The 20,352-nt window shown below is 42.8% G+C and overlaps 2 protein-coding genes across 3 annotated transcripts in view; one reads left to right on the top strand and one right to left on the bottom strand.

The window, feature by feature from the left end:
* The window catches only part of DYRK1A (dual specificity tyrosine phosphorylation regulated kinase 1A), an 89,814-nt gene extending 74,721 nt beyond the window's left edge, over positions 1–15,093 (bottom strand). For both annotated transcript variants that reach the window (XM_075100304.1, XM_075100314.1), the window contains exon 1: positions 14,957–15,093. The gene's annotated coding sequence lies outside the window, so the exon portion shown is untranslated. The remainder of the gene's footprint in view (positions 1–14,956) is intronic.
* On the top strand, positions 14,559–18,534 carry LOC142060290 (uncharacterized). The gene is made up of 2 exons (XM_075100326.1): positions 14,559–15,800; positions 17,500–18,534. Exons 1-2 carry the CDS (start codon positions 14,692–14,694, stop codon positions 17,588–17,590), a joined length of 1,200 nt encoding a protein of 399 aa, XP_074956427.1. The 5' UTR covers positions 14,559–14,691; the 3' UTR covers positions 17,591–18,534.
* Positions 18,535–20,352: the final 1,818 nt, after the last annotated feature.

Genomic DNA, 20,352 nt, shown 5'->3' on the forward strand with positions numbered 1-20,352 from the left:
TTTTACCTTTTCTTACATCATTAGGATTTTGTGCTTAGCTTCTTAAGCTGGCCCAACATTGAAAAGTAAAGCAAAAATGCCAACAAAGAGAACCTGCAAGTATGCTTAATCAAGAGAAAGTGGACAGAGACAGACTCTTGTGATCCAGTTTAGGCTGCTGTCAAACAGCCATATCATATCCCCTTGCAACATCCAGGCACCAAAGAGGTAGGGTTGCAATGACAGCTACAGGTCCATCTGCAGCTCTAGCTTAATTCCTCTCTGTCTCGTAAATCATCTTTGAAGGAGGAAGCTACTGCAACTCTTGTATTAAGCTCATGAGGTAATCTCCAATGCATATAATATCACAAGGCACTCCAGAACTATGCTAAGGAAAAATCCCCAAAGTAGATCAACAAAAAAATGCACAAATGGGTTTTCCCCTTCTTTGTTCCTTCAATGTAGTAAATACATGAATAAATAGATTCCACATTTTCCTCATATCATTCACTCTGGAACTAAAGCCCTAACATTTCTCAGAATACAGATCACTGTCAGCTCCAAAAACTTTTAACAAAATACGGATCATCCTAACACAGTATTTTTTAACATAATTCAACATGGTTTTAAGTTCCATCTGTAGTTCATTCACCATGGCCTTATTCCCTGGTTAAGGAACCACTGACCTAGAAAACACTCATTGAAGGAGGAGATAAATTAACAAACTTCAGTATATTTTCATATAGTCTAGTGATGAAGCCAAAATACCTTCTTTTTCAGATTTAAAATTCAGGTCTTGTTTTATTATCTTGTTAGCCTCCGTCCCTGCCATTAAGCATAACGTTAAAGCAAATTTTGGTATATCCCAAGACATATCAAGGTACTACTGCAGAGGTAATAGGCTGCAAAAGTCTGCTGAGTTTTGAATGGTATTATGGTATTTGAAGAATTCAAGCACCCCATTCAAGCCATATATGCATGTGGATGCATGCACACAGAGGGAGAACAACCAGTACCGACAGTGGGTACACATCAACCCGGAAGAGCTTTATTGAGGTATATTTATTATCACCTTGAACAGAGATTTCATCAAACATTCATGGCAGCTCCACATCTCTACAAAATATGGTTACAGGTAGCTCAATGGAGACTCCAGAACACTAGTTCTGCCAAATAAAATTATTGTCTTTTCTGCTCTAAGTTAAGGGGGGGGGGGGGGGGGGGAGGGATGGGATAAAAACCACACCATTAGGCCCAAAATATACTCATCATAATCTAATATGACCTTCTACATAACTTTTTCAGAATTTCATCCAGTAATTCATCATCAAGCCTTCATCAATGTATGGAATACCCCACAAAAAGATCTAATAATTTAAAAGCCTTCAAAGACCAGGAAACCATGACATTCTTCCATCAAGTGGAAAGGATTACCAAGCACCATTAAAACAGTATTATTTCCTGCTTATCAATATAGAAGACAAGGACTTTCTGCTGTGGAAAAGGTTTTATGAATCTAACAAGAGGTTGCAGATACCCTGCCATAAAGTAACTCAATCCAAATTTGACAGCTAAGAGTTCAAATTCAATCATGTTTACAACAAGTTACCTTTTATCAACTTATACTCAGTAACTAGCCACAGACATACCTATCTACACACACACCCGCTTTAGCCCACAACAAATGTGAGACTTTGCTTTCACTCAGACAACAGAAAAAGAAGGTTAAGGCTAAGGACGAAGTAGCACATGATTGCTAAGCCAATCTAATCATTTGCTGCCACAAAACCAAAAAAAAAAAAATGAAGGCAGGGGGAGCACTGATCTGCCCACGTTCCTTCCCTTCCCAATCCTCACTGCTCTAGCACTGATCGACCCAAAAGAAAACCAACTTTTTTCAGGATTGCTTACTGGCTTTCTCACTCACAGAGACAATGCCAAATTATTTGAATAAATGTCTTTTTTTTTAATGTACTAAAGTTTTTAAAGAACTCAGGACAATTTTTTTTTAAATAACTGTGTTATATTATGGCCCCAAATGTGTAGTTCAAGCTTAGTCTGTCAACTTGGGCTAAAGTTGTTTTGAATCCATTTTTGAGTACAGTCACTATGGAGATGTGCAGATTTCATTTTTCAAAATATTCTCTGATGGCAGTCGTAAGACAAAAGTCTAAAAGACTCACCGAGATAAAAGCCCAGGAAAATTCCCTCTAACAGATGCCTTTCAGATAAATTTTGTCTAACTAGAATTTTATGAGGCCAAATACAAAAAGTTGAACCTTTGGTACAGTTCACAGGAACTTCAGTTCCAACATCTGAATACTGGGTAAAAACTGATCAATCTAATGCTCTCTGAGTTATGTCATTTGTTCAAGAAGCAGACATTGCACTAAACCTTTGACAAAATTATCCATTTCAGTAATTCCAAGACATGCTAAGACTATACAACTTTCTGATTATTTAATAGTATCTCTGCCAGCATCAGAAGTTGCAAGGGTTCTGACCAGAGGAGTTTGGTTTCCCGTAGCATTTTTTTCCTGATAAAAGTTCCTGAAATGATTTTAATAAGGCAGGTTGCAGGAAGGAAATGAGGACAAATTAAAAAAAAAAAAGAAAAAGCTTTAAAATCCTGACCTTACAGACCTCCAAACAGTACTCAAGATCACCACCTCCGAGGTATCCAGGAAACAAAAAGGCAAGAAAATCTTTAGTGTCCCACTGAAGTCCTTGCAGACTACCAAGAATAGCTCACTACATGGAAAGACTCCAAAACAAAGCCACTTTTCCAGCAGATTTTTTTCTTTAATTTTCTGAATTTTTTTTCTGAACTAGTATATTTCATGCAATGATGTACTGTGCTTTTTAAGAAAAATTGCTGTAAAAAGTTACCTTTTGATATAGACCTACTCTTTTCCCATTTTGTGAAAGAGCTCAACAAGAAAGTCATCAGTGTGATCTGACACACTCTGTGGACGATGCCAACAGAGGTATCCTTAGGAAGAACACAATTTTTCCAGACACATCGGAAACAGCAGAGCAACATACAAAATCACAGGGGTATAGCAAAAGGGATTAGAAAAGCAAGATTCAGAGCTCATACCAGGTGCACCAAATGAACCAACTGCAGTGTAACAGACTCATCTTTCTAGCCCTTCATACGACCAGTTTCCAGTGTAAGGCAAACGGAAACATTGAACATGACAATTTAGTCATCAAGACGGTCACAGCAGAGAACTCTGTCCCAATTCGTAATATTATATACTACACTGACATCTTCCTTTCCAACCGAAGTCTGAAGCAAAGCCACATTTAATGGCTTCAAAACTGGATCTTCCCTCTTCCTAACACTTAAAGGAAAAAAAAAAAAGCCACAAGAAAGCAACGCCTTTGGAAATAAGCCAGAACTCCACACTGCTAATTTGAGACTTTAGTTGGACTCAACATGAAGGAGACTTAACAGCTTCAGAGCTTAAGAGAAAGAGATCCCTATGGAGTTCAGTGGCACTACATTGAACCTATCTGAGGAAAGATGGATCTCCACATGGATCTAGCAGCCAAGGCCTACTCTCCCTTTCTTGCTCAGAGAGATTTTTATTCAAAATATTTCAAGTTAGTTTCATACTGGTTTTACAGGAATTACTAGAAAGCATGGAGACACTCTCTCCTAAACACAGGGGCACCATGAGACATGCTAACCTGTACAGACTACATCTGCCCCAGACACTGCCTGAAAACACTGAGCAGTCTTCCTCCCTTTCCTGAAGGGGTCAAGGAGATGGATGCCATCCTGAAGGGCAGCAGGGACAGCCGAAGTGGGAAGTTCTGAAATGCAAAGTAGTCAACCCAAAGCAAGTTAGTGAAAAAGAGAAACAAGGCTTTATGAAAAGTGTAATGGATTGCTGAAGAAGGGAATGGGAGGGGGGAAAGACAGGCACTAAATATCAAAGTAGCTAAGCCATTATTTGACTAAGAAACCTCAACTACTTCCAGAAACTGAACAATGCCATGTTGTTTATCACAAGCCAAAAGTCTTTGGCCATGAAAAAAAACATGCATAAAACAAGCATGATGAACAAAGTTTACTGAAAAGTAGACTGGAACAAGACTCAAAGCAGAGAGAAGGTGGATGGGATTAAAAAAAAAAAAGACACAAGTCACTGAAGAGATAGAGCATTTATGAATAATACTTTTATTTACTAACTAAGAAGGAACAACTGAACATTTCTAAAGACAACTATTGTAATTCAGAATAGTGTTTATCCTATTAGCATGTACATCCTGATGGCAGGCTGCTTGATAACCTGACCTAGAGCAGCTGGCCTAACGAAACAGAAAACTGCAACCTCAGGAGTGGAATGTTTAAGTGCGCTCTCATATAAGAATGCAAAAGTATGTCATCCATGACATTTTGCATGGAGGAAGCATGCCTTGCAAGGTACTTAAGGGGCTCCTGCCCTCGTCAGTCCACCCAAAGGCTTAGAGAAGCAAAGGAGATGGGCAGAAAAATTCCATTGCTTTTTTTCCTGCTATAAAGAGCAAGTGTTTTGTCCAATCTTCCACATTTTTATTTGGAGTCACTTTGGATTATTAAATATGGATGAATTCAGATATTAAGGAATCAGCAACCCTTTCTACTTTCCCCACTAACAGGTAGTTATCAACAAAATTCAAATAACTGGAACAAAAATAGTAGGTATCTGAATACATGGAAGTGAAACAACAGCATAATCCCAGCAACTCGGGTCACTTATATCAGCAGACAAGCAATCACAGAATTTCCAAAAGAGTTGGTTGGTTGGTTGGTTGGTTTTTTAACATAACCAGTCCAGCTGGTGGTTAGGTTAAAACCAGGCTATCAAGAGAAACATTTTTTCATGTCTTCTTTGTATAGCAGAAACAAGAAAACTATGCATCTTTACTCTGCAATTTAGCTTCTGGTATCAATAAGCTATGCTCACATCTTATAAAGACAGCTGAAAAATACCTTTTATTAGAACATTAACTTTAGAAACTTCAATTCATCTTTCAGTTCGTCTAAACAGGAACACTACATACTTTGTGTTCATATTTATCTTAAGGCAATACAGAACTGAAGTAAAAATTTCAGAAGTGCATTAGATTGAGAAGGAATCTATATATTGTATTGTTTTGTGGTAACGTTTGGGGAAAAAACACCCAGAAAATTAAAAACTTTGGGTTTCTTAAGAGGTTTTAATCTTTAAAACATGGATATTTTATGCCCCTCAAAAGCACTATTCATACGGGCGGAGGAGAAAGTGAGAACAAGCGAGAAAGAACAAGCAGGAGAAAACACTGAGCAAGCAAGAGACTGAGCAAGTGACAAAAAAAGGCGCTTGAGACACTGAGCACTGGAAAGGACATGGGAGGAAAAGGACATGAGCAGAAGTTAGAAAACTGTAAAAAAAGAGCAAGCAAGAGTAAGGAAGAACTAGAGGAAGAGCACAAGTGAAATGAGCACAAGGGTAAGCAGGAGAGGTAGAGAGCAAGCAGGACAGTTGGAGAGAGAACTTGTAAGGCTGTGGTAGCGTGAGTTAAGAGTGCACATGAGCAGAACAGCATCAGAGCAGGAACATTAGAGAGGGAATAAGCATGGAAGTTTGAGATAACAAGCAAAAGTCAGAGAGGCAAGGGTGGGGCGGGGAGACAGAGACTGACAGGCGAGTGATTTACTACAGGAGGGGTGGCAAAAATTCCTCAGAATGATGTTCTCCATTAAGTAACAGTGCTATCAGAGCCAGTTAACCAACCCCTGCCTCTTCTAGGCACCCTGTTCCTGTCCACCCACACAACCCATTCCATTATCTTGTCAAATGTCTGAGCAGCAGCACAGTGTACTGGGTCTGGGAACCGATCTGACTGAAAAGTAACCTGATTCTCCACCCCCACACACACCCAAATGTTATATATATAAAATTATACATTTCAGCCAACTCAGTTTCCAACTCTGATTCACTGGTTGGTCTTACAAACAGCTGTGCCAACACAAAGCAGGTGGGAACAAGCAGCCAGAATCCGGAGAGAAGGGAAGCTGCTTAAACTGTAACTGCCTTCAAAGAACTCCTTGTTGCACACTTTGCCTTAGAATGACTCTTTCAACAATTTCCCTCTAAGTGCTTCAGTGGCTCTCCACCTTGCAGCATGAACTTCACATCGGTTTGCTAATACTTACACTGTAAAACAAACATACGTCACCAGATAAAATACTGCGCATGTCCCACACCCCTCGTAGGTGAGATACAAAAACAGAGAGTTGTTGCTTTACATCTTTTTGCTTCTTCTTTATCAATTACTTCAAATTTGGCATAGGTAGTTTTGGGGAGAGCAAGGTAATTTTCACTAGACCCAGGAAAACATATACGGATTTGGATGAGCAGAAGGAGAAAATGGTTTACAGTAGAAGGAGGGGGGGGGGAGAAAAATCAATGTTGCTTGTGTTTTTCTCCGAATATACTGTTCTTTGCTGTGCTACCCTTCAGCATTTTCTCAGGACTGAAATTATGTACCAGCCTACAGTCTTATCTCATGCTAAAAGATGGAATTGATCTGGATGAAAAAGAGACAATGAAATCTCCTCAAATTTCCCCCAAATTTAAGATGGTATAGTAGCAGGAGACCAATAGCTTCAATCTTTACTCTTCAGCTTCTGTCAGTTTGCTTCCCTTCACTGCCACTACTACCGAGCAACGTCTCAAGACTCTGTGACAGGTTTGATCAGCTGAAACTAGAACACAGATTATTATTGTAGAAGAGTCATATCTAAGACATTTAGCCAATTTTCTCTCATGAAACCCAACCAAACCCAAGCATACAAAAGTGTGGTTTAAACACCCAGTACATGCTTGCACAGGTAACCCATTGTTCCCTGAACTGTTCAATCTCAAGGGATTGACCCATAGGACTGAGAACTCAGCCCTGCCAGATCAGGGAGGAGAGGTGGGAGCTTCTGTACTAATAAGATGGAGATGTTTCAATCATACAAACTAGGCAAATACCATATATGCCTCTTTCTCCTTCCATGCCAAAAAAAAATTTTGTAAATGTCATAAAATCACAGACTAAGTTAAGAAATGTTTAAGGCAGGCCTGATACACAATTCTGTCTCTTTTACATATTTTGCAACACAATCTTTACTCACACAGCCAAATGCTATTTTATTCATTGAACAGACACTTATCACATACATCAGGAAGACTGCATGTGGAAAACAAAGCTACACAGTAAATGCCAGCTATACCATAAATGACACTATTTACTGAAATACCTCTATCTGGATATGCTGAGTCACTCTCCAACCTTAAGAGACTGCTCCTCTGAGCTACAAAGCACTCAGAATATAAACCCAAGTCAAACGCAACTGCAAATACATAGCATCTGCTATTAAGACATAAGACGCCTAAACCCTTAACCTCAGCTCCACCCATCGCATCACTATGTAACTTTGGGCAAGTCACTTTACCTTTTTTGCTTTCATTCCCCCTGCTAAAAAGCAGCCTAGTAACATGTATTTATCTCCTGTTAGCAAGGCAAAAACTGCTTTGCATATGGAAAGCAACATGAAGTTAAGTGCTGTACAAAATGCCTCAAATCTCTGGAACCCTTCTCCCCACCCCAGAAACAGCAACTCGGTGCCTTAGGTTAGGCTGTCAATAAGCAACATAACGTAAACATTTCTAGGTTTGGTGCTGAGGGGTTTCTGTACATTAGATCCTAATCACTGAAAAACATTTCTTATCCACAAGATGCTAGAAGAATGTGTTAGTGTTTGTTAGATTCAGGTACTAAAATGTTACATCCGGGCACAAGCCTGTGAGAAAGTCACAAATCTGAGACTAAGTGCAAGGTGTGGACAGTGCAATTATTAACAACTTGTAACTAAAAAAAAAGTTAAAAAAAGAATAAAAAAAATATATTTACTGCATGATAGAAGACAGTTCAGACCACCAAAAGCAAGGGATAATTTTCCCATTTTTGTCAGTGTTTGAGTGCTTGACTTAGTTTGGGAATTTTTATGGAAATAACTAACGAAGTCGAATGCAAATCTACAAAGGTACTCATAGAAGAGAAAGACTGTGCTTACAACACATGGAATATAATGCATAACTGTTTCCTCAAACACATAAATAAACCGGCACTGTCAATTTGGGAGCATAGGTTTCAGAATATACATAATGACTAACACAACTTAAAAATTGGATTCTGGGCCACAGTATGCTTGCTAAAAATGTACCGTGAGCTTCTGCCTCACCTCAAACCACAGATCTCAGAATGTTCTGTTTTATGCAAACAGAACTTCGCTTTAACATACAATGATTAAAATTAATATTTTTTTTTTTTTAAAGCAGCAGTAGTGCAGAGAAAGGGAATGAATGCATGCTGTGTAAAATACACAGGTGAAAATATCCCTAGACAAATCCTACAAAGACAGGAGATAAACCCTCTTGTAAGGACCACATCAGATATCATTAATGATTTCCATTCACACCTCCAGATTATTAGCTTTTAGGCCTTCTATCATTAAGCTTTTGTACAACAGACTATCAAATTACAATAACTCACAACCCTTTTTTATTTACCAGAAGAAAAGCCAAATTACAAACACATATGCATTTACGCAACACCGTAACAAAAATGATACATAGGAGAACATTAGGAATGGATGGGTATGCATCCCAAAGTCATGAAATCCTGATTAAATGGAGGAAGAAATAATATTTACTTCGTCTTGTACAGTACAAAACAAAATGGAAATCACATCCCAGCTAAGGTCTCTAAGCAGTACAACAATGCAAAACCAAACAATTTTTAACTATGCTCTTATAATACAACCTTCAACTGTAGTTCATAAGATGGTATCGTATATACTCTTTCCACTCAGCCTTCAACACAAATGAATCATTTATGATGCTGCCTCTAGTAGACTTAGTTCACAGAAGACATTAATTCACTTAGAAACTAAGCTTGTAAAACACAGCATGTATTAAAAATAGTAAACCATCAGGAAAAGTTTGAGGAGATAAAAGGGTCATTCAAAATTAAGCTATAGTAACTGCATAGTTAATTGACCTCTCCCCAGAACTGCACCTACTAGCGCTTCTCATTTGGGGGGAAAAGTGTAGCATAAGTTGGTAGCCTTAGCGTATGTAGAACTTTAGCAAAAATCTGATTTCAGTGGGAAGACGTAGACAGATATATGCAATTATGTACACGTTCAGCGTTTGCAGTAATGCTCATTTTCCTGCATAGAGCCTGCCATAACAACCTCAACTTCTGAAGGGACACTATGACATTGACAGGGAAGTCACCCTAAATACAAGAACACAGAATTCTAAGTTTATGAACATCTGATTGTGGTGAAAAATGTACAATCAACTGTGTTATTCTACAACTATGACCCAGTATTTGTAGTATTTATGAGTAACTTCTACAGAAAGGGAAACTGCCAAGACCTTCATGCAACAATCACTTCTTGTAATGTTGACATCAATATATTTCAAACACAAACTTACAATTTTTGGCATACCATTAAATTAATGCCTACTTATCCACTAGTTGGAAAGAATAACAACAAAGACGCTAGAATAAGACATGATCCAGGAAAGTTACTGAGCTTCCAGTATCAATTGGATTTTGAAAAAGTATATTAGAAATTGATTCGTCTGTAATCAAACACATAGCCTACATGTATAAGTCCTGTTAAAACTGTATTTAAAACTAGGAATATGTATGGTTATATATTTACAAGCAGGGAAAATGCTGTATTTACAACTTACAGATCAAACAGAGGTCAGTGTAAGGAAATTCATTGTGTTCAGGAAAAAACAGAATTGAGTAAGTACTAACACATTAACTTCCCTACCTGACAGTACTTTTTCCTCTTTCTACACCTTCCTTCTATTTAAACAGTAAACAGATAGCATGGATACAAAACTATTTCCTCTACAAAGGAAGTGGATACGCTATGCTCCGATTAGCTTCTCAGCGACAGGTCCACTGGCAAAGTAAATGAAAAGTTATTAGCAATTTACATAGTTCACAGGAACACAAATTAAGATTTGAGCACATACAGGTAAATATGATTTTGAATGAACAAAAACATTAGCTACCTACATTTGAAGCCGGGAAGCCAAAAAACAAGGAACAATAAGTTTTTGGGATACTAGGATTTAAAAGTTTCATTGGCAAGTTCAATTTAATCACTAAAATGTATTTAAGTATGATTGTGCCAACTAGTCATTCTACCAGTTCGGGTTTTTTCAGTAACTCATCAAAATTCAATCTAAATTATTTCAATTATATTTTGGAGTAATAACTCTGCCATCAGAAATCAATTTGTACGTTTCCATTCCTCCCTTCTTTCACCATCCAAACAGTTATTAAAAAGAAAGATGAAACTTTTCAACAGATAGATGTATTAATATATTATTAACTATAACTGTCTTAAAACACAGTCTATTTTTATTTGCCTCTGGAGAAAAAAAATAAAAATAGAAGGGTTTGGAACTTTATGTAACACAAATTGAAAGCTTGGTTTCTCACAGCTGGAACAAAACTGACACTTAATGGAGTTAATTTCACTTTCATTTACTCAGTTTCACTTTCAGGTATTTAGTGCTACTAAGACCCTGGAAACTGCAAGGAGTATGTTTACAAATAAGGGCTAGCTTATGTTATTTTAATTACATTTTCTCTGCTTTTAAGAAACGCTCTATTCAAGGCTGAAATTAAACTGATTATGTCTTCATACAGGGTAAATGAAATAGCTACAATCTAGACTTCAGAGGTTCCAGAGTATTCACACTGTACAGACATAAGCAGAGCAGACTGGGAACTACCTTCCACATTTCCCTAGCCCTTCAGTGGCCACTCTCCCTGTAAATTGTATGGGCAGGAGATTTGGAATGAATGAGGATACAGTAACATCAGTACCTTTCATATTGAGTGACCCCATCTCTGCCCTTTTCAACTGTGGAAAAACACACCTATCCTTCAGAGACTGGGGAGGGGAAGTTAAAGAAAAAGTGGGGGAAGTGAGAGAGGGGAAAGGAAACCCTATGGAGACAGCGTGACCTTAAGTCTGCCTCATCACTAATGCCTTCCAGTCAAAGAGGAGCTTGCTTTTTGATCTGTGCTCTCAGACAAGTAAGTCATAATTAAGCACCCACAGATACTGGACAAGACTCATACATACGAATATTATGGGAAATGGAGCTAAACTCCAAATAAAACTGGAGTTAAGTATGAACTAGAAACCTATTCTAAAGCAATGAAATACATTTGTACTAGCAAAAGCAGATGAGTTATTTTTTCAGTCATGCTTGAATAAAACAGAATTGAACTCTGAATTTTACCTTCCTTCCACGTGAGGGGAAAAAGATAACCAATGGATATGAACTACAAATGGTTACATTAATTGTTACACACAACTAATGATTAGGTCACTGCAATTCTATTGGTATATTGTGTCACCTCAAAGAGAGAGTACTAGATAACTGTACGTATACAATAAGTCTTTCTGGGAGTAACAAATGTCTCTAACTATCAAAAGTTTCTCCAGTCTTTTTAAACCATCAGTAGACTACAGTTCCCATAACTCTCCTCTTGAAGAACCCATGGTGGTGGGGAAGGAAAAGGAGAGTACTCCCCTTCTCAGGATGTCTTGTTTAACTTTCGCCCCCTGCCACCGTAAGCTTACAAGAAAGGCATGTTTGCTGAGAAAGGTTTTTTTGTATTGTCTCAAATAGTCCTAGAGCAAAAAAGAAGTCTCACTGCATAAACATATCAAGTCTCAAAGTTTGACTAGCAAAAAAGTTATCACAGAAATTAAAAGAGACGTTTCTTACCAAACTCTTACTGAAAGAGAGAGATGAAACTGTAAACTTAACAAATAATCTATTGTACTCAGTTATAAAGACAAAAAGCAGCAGTTCTCTGTGAATAATCCTATTCTACAACAACAGATCTATTTACAAAAGGATTTCAGAAGTTATACAAGTCTCCTGTGCTCCCATAAAACAGAGATATCAGAAAGGTTTTACTTCACTTTGGAGAAGAGTTCTCCAAGTGGCATTAAAAATTACCATAGAAAGACTAAACATATACCGGTCTTCAATTCTTACTCAAAACATATGCCGCAACAACAATTTTCAACCTACAGTCCCACAGTCAGGGTTAAAAACACCTGAAATAAAGAGGTTTTAAGAGGAATGCTGAAAAGAGAATCTAATTATAGCAACCAAATTGCTTCTCTGGTAAGAGTACATTTTAGTCTTCAAATCACCACCCATTTCAGTTCAGATGAAACTGTGCAATGCTACTGAAGGTAAAGATTTTCATGTGTGTTATTAAGTATTCTTTTCATGTACTACCATATGACCAGGTGGTACAGTTTCAAACATGTTAGCATAACATAAAGTGAAAAAATCCCTTTTAGGTTAAGGTGTTGACTAACTCATTTGAACTAAAATAAAAATCTCACAGTAAGTCCATTAAGGCAAAGCCTAATAACAGTTAGCCCAGGCACATGTTTCTGTGCAAGACCTTATCAGAATTAAGATTTTTAAAATGTGGTATACATGTTCACAAGTATGTCCTACCTAAATGCAACTTTAAAAGCTTAGCCAAGGCACACAGTTTTTACTAGACACCAGTCAAGTTTTTCTACTTTGTGTAAACTATCAACCAGGTTGTTACAAGTCATTTATGGTATTCACGTGTTAATTCCCAGTCTACGCAAAACCCATGTACTTTAAAAACTGATAAATTCCTGATGACTACCTCATTATTTTACACAAGTAAGAGAATACTACCCATAAATTGACACCGAAATAGAGAACTCTTGGCTGCTATTAGGTAAAATTATCCTTGTTGCGGCGTCTCCGTCACTGTCCAATGTGGGGGAGGGGATTCCAATGACAAGTTCTAAATCCACCCAAGTATTGATTCAGGAATTGTAACATTGCTGCTTATGTAACAAACTGTCTTTCTTACCTATTTGCCTGGAAACAATATTAAACTATTGTCACATGGAAATGCGAACACAATCATTTAACAGAAGGAATCGCCCTCTTTTCTTGATTTAAGAAGACTGTGCTCTTTATTAAATTTTGAACAAGATACACTTGCTTTACTCAAAGAATATTCAAAAACCATGAATTAAATTTGATAAGCTCATAGACTTTGACAGAATTTTTAATTTACAGCAGAAAATGTAAATTTAACACATCACACACATTCTACTTCAGACTGCAAGTAAAAACACTCTAGTTCTAAATAATTCATATAAGCCAAAAACATGAAGCGTAGCCTACAAAAGTATTCTATATTTATACACACACACCAAGTTCACCAAATATATATAGGTAATAGTTAACAAATACAAGCTCATACTCAAGAGTTATCTTCAGTGTTATTATTCTAATTCTATAAAGTATAATTAATTTTCCAAAAATATCCAACCTACAGAGGCTGGGGGGAGGGGTGTGAGGAGAAAAAGAGAAACAAGTTTACCACAACTTTTTAGGGCTACAGACTATTCCAACGAGATAAGTTCTGATTGGTTACGAGCAGATAGATAAATACTACTACAAACAAAATGTTTGCTCATTTATCACCATACATCATTGATGCATTCTTCAGCTTTACTGTCCTTTTCTTAAGGAAAAGAGAAGGGAATACCAAAATGATATTAAAACAAGTTAACTTCTACTTATCCAGACCCCTCCTATGATACTGTATCCATGTAAGCGCGACTATATATACCCACTGGCGAAAGTTAACAGCACACTCTCATTTGGATTAAAACAGCAGGTTGTCAAAAACATGCTTGTTGATTTATTTTGTAGTCAGATATTCTGTCTTTGTTAATTTTGAAGAACAATGAATGTTTATTTCCCCCAATGACTGTGGAGTAATAGGAAAACTAAGTAACAGCAGCAGTCTAGACACATGATCAAAGAACCCCTGCATAGTCTTTGGACAGACTAAACTGAAAACTTCAAAGCTGACTGAGATTCAAAAATGCACCGATTTCGAAATTTCAAATTACAGTACTTTTAATTGCGTTTTCTGATTTTGTGGCGGCGGGCAGGAACGCCATTCCAGAGAAGAAGGAGCACCCTATGTATCTGATGAGATCTACCAATTTCTTCAGCGACACAAAGCTAAATTCCTAAAAGACTGCAGCCAGCTATTAAAACACAGAAGTGCCTGTGTGTCCCCGCGCCTATTCCCGACCGCTTCTCCCTCCTCTTCCCCACCCCACCCCCCGCCCAGATAACAGTCACCTCACACAGGTAGTCCTTCTACATCGGCCTCCCACTTCTCCCCCACCACCTACCACACAAGCCCCCCGCCGGGGCGCGGGCTGGGGCACCTACAGCCTCCGCCACAACAGGTGCCTGCTCGCCCAGCTGATGGCTCAACTCCTGACGCCCTCCTCGCCTCGCTCTCCCCGCTTCCAGGCCGGGCCGAGACCTCGCACCCGCCCACCGCAGGGCGTTGCGCATAAGAGCGAGAGGATCCGGGCGAGCTCTCCTTCCTCCCTCCCTCCCTCCCTCCCTCTCTCTCTCTCTCTCTCACCCTCCATCGCCGCGGCCCTTTTCGCCGCTCTGCTTCCCAGCCCGCCAGCGACAGCCCAAGCCCGCTCCCGGACGCCGAGGGGAAAAGGGCCGCAGAGGCCGCTGCCCCCCGGCCATGCCCGGCCTGCCCCAGAAGGGGGCGGCGGTAGGGAGGGCGGGGAAGAAGGCCAGCTCCAAAGCCCGGTACGGGTCCCGGCCCTGCCAGCTCCGGCCCCGGGCTCGGCGGGCTCCGGCGCTCTCTCCCCACCTCCTCCCTCTCTCTAAGATGGCAGCGGAGCTGCCCCCTGCGCTGCGCCCCCCTCGACCGCGCCGGGCCGGGAGGTGGCACCAGCTCGTCCCGCTGCGCAGCTCCCCGCCACCGGCTGAGGCGTCTCACTTACCCGTGTGGGGGGTGGTGGGCCCCGCGCTCCGGCCCGGCTTCTCCCGGTTGAGGCCTCTTTTTTTTCCCGCGGGCGGGCGGGAGCGGGCAGGGCCGAGGAGCGAGCGCTTCCCCCGGCCTCGGCCAGGGGCCCCGGCGCGGCAGCGCCTCCCTCTTGTGCGCTCCGCAGTCCGGCCGCCCCGCCGCGCTCGGGCCCGCACGGCTGGCGGCGGTGCCGGTGCCGCTGGGGGCGCGGGGGGCACACCGGCCGCGGGGTCCGGCAGCTGCGCGCCTTCCTCTCTGGGCGGCGAAGAGGAGGTTGGGGCTGGGGGGGGCCCGGCCCGGCCCGGCGGGCGGATCCGCGGCGCTTCCTGGCCGGGCTGGATTTTCTATCGCTCACAAAATGGCGCGCGTTCCAAACCTGCGCAGCGCCCGGCGGCGGCGACGGCAACGGCAGGGCCCGGCCTCACCTCGGCGCGGCGGCGGCGGCGGCCTGAGCCCCGGGCAGGCAGCGCGGGGACAGCGGCGGGCGGGCGGGGGGAGGAGGAGGAGGGGGTGGGGGGGGAAGCGCAGCGCCGTACCGAGCCCCCGGGAACTCCTTGCTCCCTCCCTCCCTCCCCCGCCTGCCAGCCCCTACCTCCTCCCCCTCCCTCCCTCCCTCCCTCCCCGACCGCTCCTCCTTCCCCCTCCCTCGCGAACCGGCTTCGCCAGGGCGCCGCGCTGCCCCGCTCGCCGCACCGATCGCGCACCGCACCACTGCTGTTGCCGCCGCCGCCGCTGCCTCGGGCTTGTCCGCGCCCGCCCGCGCGGGACGAACTTCTCGCGTGTCCCCGCCGGACCCTCGGGGGACAATCGTGTTTTTTTGGGTTTTTTCCTTTTTTTTTTTTTTGAGGGTGTTCTTTCGTTTTCTTGGGCGATCGCACCTTTCGGGGCGGAGGTGGGAAGGGGGGGGGGGGGGGTTAAAAAAAAAAAAAAACGCGATTCGGGCGGGAAGAGGGTTTTTTTTAAAAAAAAAAAGCCAACTGACAAAATGGCGACGGGGCGAGCCTGTTTCCATGGCAACTGTCAATCAGGTGGTCCGGCTGCCCCACCCCGGCCGGGCGGGAGACGACGCTGACGTGGAGAGGGCGGGGACGAGAGCGAGGGGTGAAGGGCGGGCCCTGGTCGCCCAGGCAACCGCTGTCCCCCGTTCCCCCCCCGCCCTCCAGGGTGTGACGATACCCGCGAGGTCGCGCCGCTGCCGGCCGGGATGGCGAGGGGGAGGGGGAGGGGGAGGGGGAGGAGGTGGAGGTGGAGGTGACGGCGGCGGCGCGCCCGGCCGGTAACGGCGCGGGGGGGTGGAGGGGGGGAGCGGCTGCCCCGGCCGCAGGGTGGGCGCCCGGGAGAGAACGGCCCGCCTTCACCACCTCCCCGCGGACCCACGGCGGCGCTTCCCCGACCGAGAGGGGGCGCCGGCACCGCGGCGGCGGGACAGGGCGGGGGGAGCGGGGCCCGCCGGCAGCCCCGGGACAGGCCGGGCCTAGCAGGCCGGCCTTCCCGCGGTGCGCGCCGTGCGGGGAGGCCCTCGGAGGGCTAGGGGGTTGTTGAAAGCCGCCCGCCCACGCGGGGGGGGCGGTGCGGTGTGCTCGGGAGACTCGGGCGGGCAGGGGTCCTCCTCATCTCCTTTCTAAAAATAAATGTATTCCCCCAAAAAGAGAAAACAAAATCCACCCAGGAGTTGCCTCGGCTGGCAGGCGTGGCGTGGGTGTGCTCAGTGGAGGGAGCCTCGGGGCGCTGAGGGAAGGCTCCCTTCCACCCATAATTCGGAGTGGGGTTGTGGCACCAGTGCAGCGAGCCTAAATCTGTGACAGGGATTTTTTTAATATCTTTTTTTTTCTGGAATGCCCGCAACGATCAAAAAGTAGAGTAGGGCCTTTATCTAATACTTTAATTCTAACATGTAATATTTTAGTCATTTTAGTTCACAACCAGCCTCCTTGAAGAAATTAGGACGTATTATTAACACTTGTTCCATTTGCTTTTCTTCCTAGTTTAATATTTTTTATCTCGGCTTAAAAGGTGGAAAAAAGCAGCTGAGGGGAGGGCGACAGGTGCAGCAACAGCAAAAGTCAGAGGTTCCCCAGATAATCTAAGCATGGCTTTACAAAAGCAGTATTGCACGCAGTTCAACCGAGCTATAATGTTGCAGCTGAAGAGAGCAGCCCAGAGCCTCTCCACCTTCAGCCACGCAGTCCCTCTGCCTCGTTTTTCTACATCAGCCAGAATGCTAGCACGGTCAAACTAACCGAAACACCCATCCAAAATAAAAAGTTCTCTGTGTGGCTAGGAGAAATACTGATGCACAGGAGACAGCAGGAACGCGTAGTGGGGGAATTGTGGGGCCACCCCACTGAGTAACAGCACGGTGTTAGGTTAGATTAAATCACCCATGAAATTGCACCTTAAAGCCATAGTGGGTGTCTGGGAGCACTGTGATTTAAGCAGTCATTTCTCATTCCCCTCAGCCCCAGAAAGACTGAGGTGTCACTCTGAGCTGCTTTTGACACTTCTCTCTTTGCCTTCAAGTATGACCAGAACACGGCCTTACCCCAGGATGAGGAAAGCCAACTCGTGTGATCTACATGTGACAAAGGCACACAGGTTTGCCTGCTTCTAGCCAGGGACTCCCAAATTAGTATCGTCATATTTTGGCCTAGGCTACCCGCATGCATGGTCTATTGTACAGGAAATCCAGAACATACAGAAAAGCATCGGCTGCCTTGCGTATGCTCTGCCCGAATCATAGAATCATTAAGCTTCTAACCTAAGATCATCAAGTCCAACCATCAGCCCAACACCACCATGCCTCCTAAACCATGCCCTGAAGTGCAACATCTACATGGTTTTTGAACACCTCCAGGGATAGTGACTCCACCACCTCTCTGGGCAGCCAGTGCCAATGCCTGACCACTCTCAGTAAAGAAATTTTTCCTGATATCCAATCTAAAATTCATCAGTAAGGAAGGGCAGCTTTTCTCTTAGGGATGGCGGGGTCCGTCCCTATGAGGATTTTGTGAGCCTTGCTAACATCTCTCTGCCATTCTGTGTGAACAGTGATGCGCAGTGGCAGAATAACTTCCTTGTTGTGCAACGTAGGTAACTACAAAGTTCTCAGAAAGTTGTCACACTGTTTATTAGAGTATGTTACAGCATGTAACTTTTGGGAGTTTGGGGGTTTTTTGGAGGTTTTTTTTTGCTAACGCTTAGAAGTATTAGTTTTCATGAGTTGTGCGCTTGCTTAGTAGTCCTCTACTTCTATTTTGCTGGCTATAACCAAGCTTATGGTACGTGGCAACTTGGGCTGAGATAAAATGTCCTTTAAAGGTGATGGCCTTTTTAAAATTTTATTTTCCAGCACAAACAACTATATATTTTGTCTTGTTAATATTATCTTGATAATGAATAACCTGTATAGTTCTTCCCTTGTACAACAGTATTCTCTTAAATGTCCATTCATTAAGAGCACGTATACATGGGGGGGGGAAAACACAGGCTTTGTCATCTAAGTGAAGAATAATAGCACATGGCATGGCAGATGAATATAAAGTAATAAACAAATAAGTATTTGTGTTCCTCTTTCTGTTTACCATAGAAATAGATTAAAGAGATCAATAAATCAGAGGGGAAAGCTGGAAATTACTTAACATTACTTTCATCTTTTGAGTCCTCCACCCAGTGAAGATTAAAAAGGAATTACTCATTAGGTCTGCTTGGTTTATAATTGTTTTCTTTAAAATTTCTGGCAGTGAAAGCCACTGTACAAGAGACAGTACTGAAGCGGATGGACTATTGGTGTGCTAAACGTGGCACTTGTTACATCCACAGTGGCCAGTTCTGCGCATTTACTTGTTGGTTCATTAGTTGGCCTCCGATTATGGGCATAGTCTACAAGTCTGCATATGGTGCCAGGTTTATTTACCTGGGTTCCCAGATGTTGGAAGCAAAAGGTAATTTCAGAACTTTCCTCATGTCCTGTCAAAGATCACCAGGACTTCATAACCCTTGAGGTAGGAATGTCTGCTCACATTACTAGTGTTTTCAAATAGCTTTTTAGTTATTCAACCCAGCATTCTGCCAGTCGTAGACTTAAAGCAGTTTAGTTGTGTCAATAGTCATTTTTGTGACCTTCTGAGCACACATTCCATCAGTAACGCTCTCTCTACCATCTTGGGGATTAAGATGTTTTCCTAATTAAGGGGCTAAGTACTTCCCAAGTCTGTGGAAGCCATTGGGTATCTTACCAGCTTAGTTCCATCTCCTGCTTCAAACTACAGATACTCGTTTTGTTGTTTCAGCCACACCATCACCTGATAGTGGAGTGTGACCATGGGTAATATGCCCCAGTTTTTCCCTTTTCATCCTTTCTACATTGTGCAGAGGGGCCCATACAGTCTGGAAGTCTTCATTCTGTGATCCAAACCCTAAAAAGCCCTTGTAGCCAAGCAGTTTTTCCTTTGGAGTGTCTGCATTTCTGTCTGAACTCCAGGCTTCTTTCGCACCAGTCGTGGGCACTCTGACCTTTCCAGGGCTTAATGTTTGTACTTTGAATAGATGTTTCAGTCTAGAAATTTGTTGTGCCAGTAGCAATTCAAATAATCCTTGGTATCCTGCACATCCTCTGCAAGAGTGGCTGCCTTAGGCCAGCAGGCCCAGCTTAGATGATCTTCACAAAGGATTTCTTCATAATACAGAAAAAAGGTTTTGATGTCAACAGTTCTGTTAACTTGTGTTTCTCAGGCAAAGCTACCATATAGCTCAATCCCTTTGGTGCTAGGCCGCGATCTGAAGTTAAGTCCCAAAAGAAGTTCTTCTGTCTGGGTTACATCATTAACACTTCAGAGAACGCCATAGCAGCTCTCAGGCAAACTTAATTCTAAATCAAACCATCATCTGGAGTGAGCAGCTTGTGTTTCGCCTGTCAAAAAGGTGCTGCTAAGTAACTAATGTGGTCCATCTCTTTTTAGGCCAGAGAGGTTGCCATGGTAACCTATTTGAATGTAGACAGATATGCTCTTGAGTCATCATCAGAGCCAGGCTTTGATAGTACAGGGTTTGGATTGACAGCCAGCACTGCATATTGTGTAGGTTGGCACGCCTCTGGACCAGAAGGTCCTGGAATTGCTGCTGTTGCTGCTGGATGAGGCTTGCTATGAAAAAAATTATGCGACTCCCTGAGTTTTTTCTGATACTCTCCTGAATGGCAGTCATTTATTCCTTGGTGTTCTCTCTCTATAAAGAGGCAGGTTGAAGATCACACTCCTAAGTATGATAAGTTCCTCACTCCAAGTTCAAAGTCCTTCCCCAAAACAGTGGAGTTTTTTTGGGAAGAAGCCTCTGGGAAAGAGGCTGTGTTACTTATTTTAGGGGAAATGCATAGTT

Source organism: Phalacrocorax aristotelis, chromosome 1 (assembly GCF_949628215.1).
Source record: "Phalacrocorax aristotelis chromosome 1, bGulAri2.1, whole genome shotgun sequence".
NCBI classification, from domain to species: Eukaryota; Metazoa; Chordata; class Aves; order Suliformes; family Phalacrocoracidae; genus Phalacrocorax; species Phalacrocorax aristotelis.

Excerpts from the sequence above, each read along its gene's own strand:
- LOC142060290 (XM_075100326.1), top strand. The coding sequence starts at position 14,692 with ATGCCCGGCCTGCCCCAGAAGGGGGCGGCGGTAGGGAGGGCGGGGAAG. Across the intron at positions 15,801-17,499 it reads GGACAATCGTGTTTTTTTGG|TATGACCAGAACACGGCCTT; the intron begins GTTTTTTCCTTT and ends TTTGCCTTCAAG.